The sequence below is a fragment of the Limanda limanda genome, chromosome 8, assembly GCF_963576545.1.
Source record: "Limanda limanda chromosome 8, fLimLim1.1, whole genome shotgun sequence".
NCBI lineage: Eukaryota > Metazoa > Chordata > Actinopteri > Pleuronectiformes > Pleuronectidae > Limanda > Limanda limanda.
Window position 1 is genome coordinate 4,081,159 of NC_083643.1, and position 8,616 is coordinate 4,089,774.

The 8,616-nt window shown below is 43.8% G+C and overlaps 1 protein-coding gene across 1 annotated transcript in view; it reads left to right on the forward strand.

The window, feature by feature from the left end:
• Window positions 1-8,399, forward strand: part of nrn1la (neuritin 1-like a) — a 33,710-nt gene extending 25,311 nt beyond the window's left edge. Inside the window, exon 3 of the mRNA XM_061076455.1 lies at window positions 8,102-8,399. Coding sequence (XP_060932438.1) covers window positions 8,102-8,399 — 298 coding nt within the window. The remainder of the gene's footprint in view (window positions 1-8,101) is intronic.
• The last annotated feature ends 217 nt before the right edge of the window (window positions 8,400-8,616 follow it).

Sequence of the window (8,616 nt, forward strand, 5' to 3'; positions counted from 1 at the left end):
TTTAATATTCTTTTTATTGGTTTTTAACCGTTTTATGGTACAAACATTAGAAAAACTAAACAGACAACAAAACAAACAAAACAACAACAAAAAAGTCCCACCCCAAACTAACAATGAGCACTGCAATATATATCCTTACACATATATATATATATATATATACATACATACACATATACATCCATGTATACACAAACATACATACATACACAATCAGCAGGATGACAGGAGACAGGCAAGGGAATAGCGTGTATAAAATAAAAAGATATTTTGAAACAAAATAAAATAAATAGGCAGTCAGGCCTCCCCTTCCAGAAAAAGATTATGAGTTATGGTTTCACCTCTATATTAATCGAATGTACAAGTGTAAATTCTAAAATATACTCTTGATTGTTCAGCTCACATCCCCAATTTTCCCTTTCTACTCTTACTGTACATCAGAGCTGAAAATAACACAACATGGATGTAAGAGTGATTCTATCTGAAGCCTCAGTTATGAGGGTCCTTTTATAAATCCTGTAGAAACCTGAGAGTGTCGTGACCGTTCTGTCCAAGGCTGACGTAGTAAAAGGTGGAATAAAATAAACAGCTTCTCACTTCAGGGTTGTTGATGATTTGAAAAGGAGCAAAGAAATGAAAAGGATTGTGTTCCTGCGGTCGAGTGGACAAAGCTCTTTATATTAAAACCAACACGGCTGAGCTGCAGTGGCCTTGGTGGAGGTCAGCAGGTCGACGAGCTGCAGGACGGCTTCCTTCACCCTCCTGCACAGATAGAAACATCTCTGTTCTCCCACTCACACACGACTTGATCCGTAAAAACCTCGTCAGAGTGAAGCTCTGTGTTTTTCTCCCGTCTCGTTTTATCACAACCTCGAAATAAACATTGTTTTTACAGAGTTTTCATTCGTCTCTGAAGGTGTTGAACTGCAGCTCAACTGAGAATGAGACGTGCACGCAAACACAACCACACACGTGCTGCACACACACACACGATACAACACGCTGCATATTGTGTTCATGGATGAGGTTGTGTTGTGTTTATCACCTCGACCAAGGAGGTTAGATTTCATTCATTTGTCTCCCAGCAGGATTCCTCAAAAACCACTGAACCAATTTGACGTGTGGAGATGAGGCGTGATCCTCCTGGCCCCGCCTCTTCTAGTGTGCGATGCATTTGTCTATCGGGTTGTGTGTTGTGTGTATTTGCAGCCCATTGTGTTTTGTGTATTTTTATTGGTTTTTCTTTAGTCACAGCAGCAGTTTGTTTTGCTTCAAGGCCAAAATACAAATCTCTGTCAGACTGAAACCAACGATTGTAGAACGATGGATGACATGACTGCTCCTGAACAGTGAGGCCCCCTGGTGGTCGCCTGAAGTGTAGGTCACTGACTCTGCCTCCTCCATGTTAGTGGATGGGACACAGGCCAAACTGAAAAGTCAAAATCAAATGAATTAATGGTCTTTATCATTTGGTTTTAATTAGATGATGTTTAACTGTTAAATGTTAAATGTTTAGTGAAATGCTGTGATTGGCAGGTGAGGCTGACTCCTGATTGGTCGAGAGATCCTGCTCAGACTCTGTTTTCCTCAGGACTGTTTTTGGGATCTTCCATCTTTCATTCACGTCCGGACCAGTTTCCCAGTCTGATGCTAGAAATCCTCCACAGCATGATGGTGCCACCACCACACTTCACCATGGGAGTGTTGGTTCTCTGGGTAATGGGAAGTGTGTGGGGGGGGGGGTTTGCAGAACACATATTGTTTCCCATCATGGCTGAAACCTTCTACCCGAGCTTCATCTGACCAGAGAACCTTCCTCGTGTTTTCCACACGCTGTGTCCAAACGTGATTTCCTACATTTCTCTGTTATCAGTGTCGTCTCTGGCTCCTCTTCCTCACAGCTCTGATCAGGTACGCCCACTCCCTGCACCCCCCCCCCCCCCCCCCCGCCTGGGAGGTTTGGTTCTGGTGGGCGTCCCTCTCCTGTCAGATTTCCAGTTCTGGTATTCTTTCGTTTTTCTTGATAATGGATTTAAAGGTGCTCTGTTGCTCTGTGGGACGTGCACAGTTTGGTTTGTTTTTGTTATAGCTCTGCTTCTCCGGTGTTTGCAGAGCTCACTGGTGTTTCCTGCTGTTTGCTTGGTGCTGCTGACGACTCAGTGGCAATTACAACACTGTCAGCTTTTATTAAAAGCATCTCGGACAAACATCAATACATCATCTTTAAAACTGTCACATCAACCTCCACGCAGCGAAGGTTAGGAACTCACATTCACACCGATCCTCAGTCAACAGGATAAACTCTGAGTTTAACATAAAGCTTTTTGCTCTTTAGACTCTCTGTACTCTCCGGCTGTTTTAAGGCTCATTTAAGCTCAATGTTAGAAAACAATACATCATTTAAAACCGGCATATCACTTTCTTTCTTTTTTTTTTTGTGATCAAATTTTTATTGGGATTTGAAGGACAACAATCATCATCATTCAACAGCGCATAAATAAAGTAATTACCGTATACAAACAGAAGTATACCCACGTACTCACACACACAGATACACACATACACGCCGGATAATAATAAAATGAAAACATAAAAATAAAATAGAACGATATAACTGAAGATAAATATATAGCAAAAATCAAGTACAATACATATAATGTCATAGAAGCAAAAGGAAAAAGGTGCCATTGAAGTGTAACCTAGTTAGATTTATTTATTTCCCGCACCCCTCAAAACGGCTGCTGTCTCCCCAATCCTCAAAAAACCTAGTTCAGATCCCAACAACTTTAATAACCTCCGCCCCATCTCCAACCTATCTTTCATCTCCAAAATACTTGAGAAAATCGTTGCTTCTCAACTCCATTCCCATCTATCTCAAAACAGTTTATATGAACAGTTCCAATCTGGTTTCCGTCCCCGCCATAGCACTGAAACGGCCCTTCTGAAAATCACCAACGACCTCCTTATTGCAGCTGATTCCGGTTTACTATCCATCCTCATCCTCCTTGACCTGAGTGCGGCCTTCGACACAATCTCCCACACCATCCTCCTCAACAGATTATCCTCCATCGGCATCACTGGCATCCCCCTTGACTGGTTCCACTCCTATCTCTCAGACCGCACTCAGTTCATCCAACTCAAATCCTTCCGTTCCCAACCGTCCCCTGTCTCCTCTGGTGTCCCCCAGGGCTCTGTCCTGGGTCCCCTCCTTTTCATTACTTACCTCCTTCCCCTTGGCCTTATTTTCCGTAAATTCAATATTCTTTTTCACTGCTACGCGGATGACACCCAGCTCTACCTCTCCACCAAACCCAACTCCATTCTTCCTCCCTCATCCTTGACAGATTGCCTTTCTGCACTTCATACCTGGTTTACCTCAAACTTCCTCAAACTTAACAGTGATAAAACCGAAATCCTTTTAGTCGGTACTAAATCCACTCTACTCAAAGTTGACAGTTTTTCCCTCTCAATTGACAGCTCCATAGTTTCCCCCTCCCCCCAGGTAAAGAGTCTGGGTGTCATCGTCGATGGCTCACTCTCCTTCAAATCTCATATCAACATCACCACCCGCACCGCCTACTTCCATCTCCGTAACATAAATCGCCTCCGTCCCTCCCTCACCCCCCATACCACCTCTATTCTTGTACATAGCCTGGTCACCTCCCGTATCGACTATTGTAATTCTCTCCTCTTTGGTCTCCCCCAGAAGCTCCAACTGGTCCAGAACTCAGCTGCCCGTATCATCTCCCTCACCCCCTCGTTCCACCACATCACCCCCATCCTACAGCAACTCCACTGGCTTCCAATTCACTTCCGTGTCAACTTTAAAATTCTTCTTCATACCTTTAAAGCCATCCACAACCTTGCCCCTCCCTACCTGTCTGACCTCCTTCACACTGCCACCTCCACCCGCTCCCTCAGATCCTCCTCTTCCATCCATCTAACTGTCCCCTCTGCCCGGCTTACCACCATGGGGAGCAGAGCTTTCAGCCGCTCTGCTCCCAAACTCTGGAACTCACTCCCACCTGACATCCGAAACATTGACTCCTTCCCTCAGTTCAAATCCTCTCTCAAAACCCACCTTTTCAGGATTGCATTCTCACTGTAGTTGCCATGCTGTTTTTACTTGCACTTTTAATTTTAATTGTTTTGTTTTTTGCTTGCTCCTGTTTTAAATTGTAAAGCGTCCTTGAGTGACATGAAAGGCGCTGTGAAATAAAATGTATTATTATTATTATTATTATTATCTATCAAATGGTTAGATTCCGTCCACAATTTGCAGTACACTTTCTTATGAATGAAGCCTTTTGCTCTTTAGACTCTTTGTCGTTTTAAGGCTCATTTTTTTTTAGATTAGATTAGATTAGATTCAACTTCATTGTCATTGCACAGTACAAGTACTTATACAACGAAATGCAGTTTAGCATCTAACCAGAAGTGCAAAAAAAGGCAGTAAAAGTGCAGAGTATTGTGCATATAAAAGAGAAAATGTAAATAAATAAGATCTGTACAGTAAGAAATAAATATGGAATATTACAGTATTAAGAGGAATTGTATGATATAAGAACGATGAAAACACTATAACGCTCAACGTTAGAAAACAAAACATCATTTAAATCTGGTTGATCACTTTCTTAAAGCAGCCTGAATGAGCCTGAATACTTTTCTCTGTTCTCTTCACCAGCTCCGTATCCCCTGCTTCAGCTAATAGTGTTAAAATGGCCCGAGATGTCAGAAACGTTTCCTGAAACGTAGTCAACACCCAGATGGCCACATTGCTGCGTGCGTTCGTTTCCAGTCGACATTAAGCTCAGATCGGGGGTTTGGAGGTTTCCACGTATCAGCAGCAGCATGTTCACAGCAGAACACACACACTCCAGGGAGGGGCTCACATCGGGAAGCAGCTGGTTGTCTGTCAGCGTCCTCGTTGTGTTTCTGCTGTCTCTGCAGCACCTGTGACTGGAGCCCAGACCTACACACACACACACACACACACACACACACACACACACACACACTCACACATCCACTTCACGTGACACCATCACACACACTTCCCCATTCCTCAACGTGGAACACACACACGGAAACACCATCAGTGTCAATGTTGTGTTAATCTATTATTGCCAGGAGCCAGATGTTGACACTGAATGATTAGATGCTGACCTGGCCACACACACATCTGCATGCAAGCACACAAACACACACACACACACACAATATTGTGTTACTGTCCTATTCCAATAGACAGATGTTGACCTGCACACCTAAACCCAATCACACAAACACATGGTCACACACGTGTACATGCAAGCACACACACACAAAAACAGATGAAAGTCAGCAACATTGACATGACACCATCGCTGTTTTGATTCTCCAACACACACTTCCATTCTTACACACACACACACACACACACACACACACACACACACACACACACACACACACACACACCATATTGTGTGCCAATAGCCAGATGTTGACACACCACAGACACACACACACACCTCCATTAACTTCTCCTCCCACAGCAGCAGGTAAGCAGCCGTCTTCCTCCAGCAGCCGCTCTGTCACAGCTGGACCTCTGGAGTGTTTAATCCATGGACACAAGCCAAACGCACACACACACACACACACACACACACACACACACAGGGAGAGAGAGCTGCATGTATGTGTGTCTGTGTGGGACAGAGCATGGGCGTGTGTACCTCGCTGGGTTGAAACGGTCACAAAATTCTGTGCTAGAATCTGTCAAAGGGAGATGTGTGTGTGTGTGTGTGTGTGTGTGTGTGTGTGTGTGTGTGTGTGTGTGTGTGTGATTTAGTGTGTGTGTGTGTGCTCGTGTCGCATCTCGTGATCAGAAGCAGATGTTCTCAGACTGTCACACAGCACAGATAAGAAAAAGCCTCTGAAATGAGGAGAAGTTTTCGGGACTTTTCAGTTCCTGCAGCTGAGACTCGACTCGTTCTCTTCCAGCTGCACGACGCAGGAGCAGCGATGATCGGATCCTTCACAGCGTCAGAGAGAATCTAATCCCATCACATTCGTCTGATTCACGTGAAAATAAATCGTGGTGATCAATCTCTCAAGTACAGAGACACATAAAGAACACAATGATCTCATGTTAATTGGTTTAGAAATGACGACATCTGCAACGCCTGCAGCATAAAACACACAGAGTTTCATGTATTTTCCCAGTTTGGAACTTGTTCTTCAGATTGTTCCGACACCAGATGTTTCCAAACAGACGTTGTGGACGTAGCCAGAGTTTTGAGTTTGTCTCAGTCTCTAGTTCCAAGTCTTGATGATGTTCTTTTTGCTAATGATCGTCCCATTTAGAGTCAAATAGACGAATGTATGTGCAGTGTCCTCAAGCTCCCCATCAGGCTCCACCCCCTGCTCCTCCAAATATGGTCACTTCTGGCTTTACAATACCAAAATGGCTTCGGACCAAATGCCAAACTGGAGACTTTTCTATAGCGGAGTCTGAGGATAATAAGGCTTTTCCAAAATCCTCTGTTGAGAATATGAAGAAGCTGTTTCCTGTTTGACGTGTGGTGTTAACTACTGAAGCGTTGTTAGCATTCGGGTGTTTTCATGTCAGACATATTCTTGAACAGCGGCATCTGCTTCTACTGTCTCCACCCCCCCCACCCCCCCCCCCCTCTGTTCGGGTATTTAACGCTCAGCCAGTTTTTCCTCCGAGACAACTTAGCCGACACATCCGTGATGAGAAGGAGAATTAGCAGCCAATTACAGTCAGACTCCGCTTTGGATCTGGAGCTGGAAGGTTACACAGCACAAAGTGTAATGCTTTGTTTAACTGTGTGAGATAATTACTTCTGTCTCGTCTTCCTCACCTTTCTCCTCCTCCTCTCCACTCAGTCGTTTCCCTTGTTGTTACTCCTGTCGGTTTCAAACACCCCGTTTTTCCCTGAGGTTTATATAAAGCAACAGCGAGTCAACAAAACACTTCCTTTTAATAAATGAAGGTTTTTCCGAGATTAGGTTTCTCTTACATCAGGGAAACCTTTGCTCCGAGCGGTGGAAATCTGCAAACGCTCTCATGGCAACTACTGAAAGACGTGAGTGGAGCAGGAAGATGGAGTTTGATTCACTCGGTGAAAGAACTAAAGTGCCATTGTTGGTTATTTCCAGAGCTGCGTCTGCATTAGTGAAGTCAGGTGAGGGTTTCTGGGAGATTGTTGGTTCATACTGAAGCAAATGGATTTATTACTTTTCAACTTAATCGTCGAGGGTGAATTGAGTTGAAGATATTTTACTCAAAACTCGAAATATAATAATTTCAGAGGATCAACCAGGGGTCACATCAATCAAGGAATAATGAACATCTGTAAACGTTTTGTGCTGATTCATATTGTGAATGAGGTTTTTGAGATATTTAACCCCTTGTAAACGAATGTCACGAATTCGCCTCAAACCCTATTCCGGTCTTTTTATCCCACTAATGCCTGATGGTGCAAATACTACACGTACCATGAAGGTATTAAAATTACTCTGCCGCCATCTAGTGGTCGGAGTGTAAAATACATACTAGCCCCTTGGTACTGTGCAGCAAAGTTATTTTGAGGTATTAAGCTGTATTTTAAATACTGTAATGATGGAACAGCAATGATTGTACAGAAACATATGTTGTTACTCAATTTCAAGCAAAAGCAGCATCAATATAATAATCTGCATACCAGAGACCGGAAATGTGTTAAATTAAAGTTATGCCCCATTATGCCTAATGTCGCTAATTTGCTTCATTCCTAAATTTTATATGTATTGTATATGCTATATTGAAATTAAAAATCTCCACTTAATTAAGCATCTGTATGACAGCCAAAAACACAAAAAATATTTTTTTTTTATATAATTGGAAATTAATTCAGGCAATAAGGGGATAACAGAAGTCCTAATATCAAAGAATTTCAGGATCCCTCAGTTTATCCAGATCAGATCCACAGATGTTTCCTACCCCTACACATAACAGAAATAAACTCGTTGTTTTTGCGTAATCTTGCTGACGAACAAACGGAAACACAGATGAAGTTAGAGTGACCACCTGACTCTCCCCGTCTCTCCTCAGGTCCTGGGACGAGTTCCATGACTGTGCCAACATGGCGATGGCCGGCTGTCCAGAGGAGGCGGCGGCCGTCTGGGAGTCTCTCCGCCAGGAATCCAAAAAGATGCAGTTCTCCGGAAACCTCTACGACATGTGCTCCGACCGGAACAGCTACGCGGTGTCCTCGGCCTCCTCCCGTGGCTCCTCCCACCAGGAGGAGATCAACCAGGAGTCTCTACGAGCACGCGGCGAGCATCTGGCCGACCGCCGCCCCCTCCTCCTGCTGCTCGCTCCTCTGCTGCTCTTGTTGTTTTGGATATAACCAACTCAAAGAAGTGGGACTGATGTGAATAGATGTAAACTTTGTGTAATTTTTCCCCCCTCCACGAGTCCATGGACTTTCCACGGTTTCCTCCTCTGCTCTGCCAGAGGCTGAATCCATCTAACTGCATGTTCAGAGGCCTGACAGTCCTTTTGATAATGTAATCTTTAAACTGCCTGTGCTGTTTTCATGCATATTCTCTGCCTTTAAATTAGTC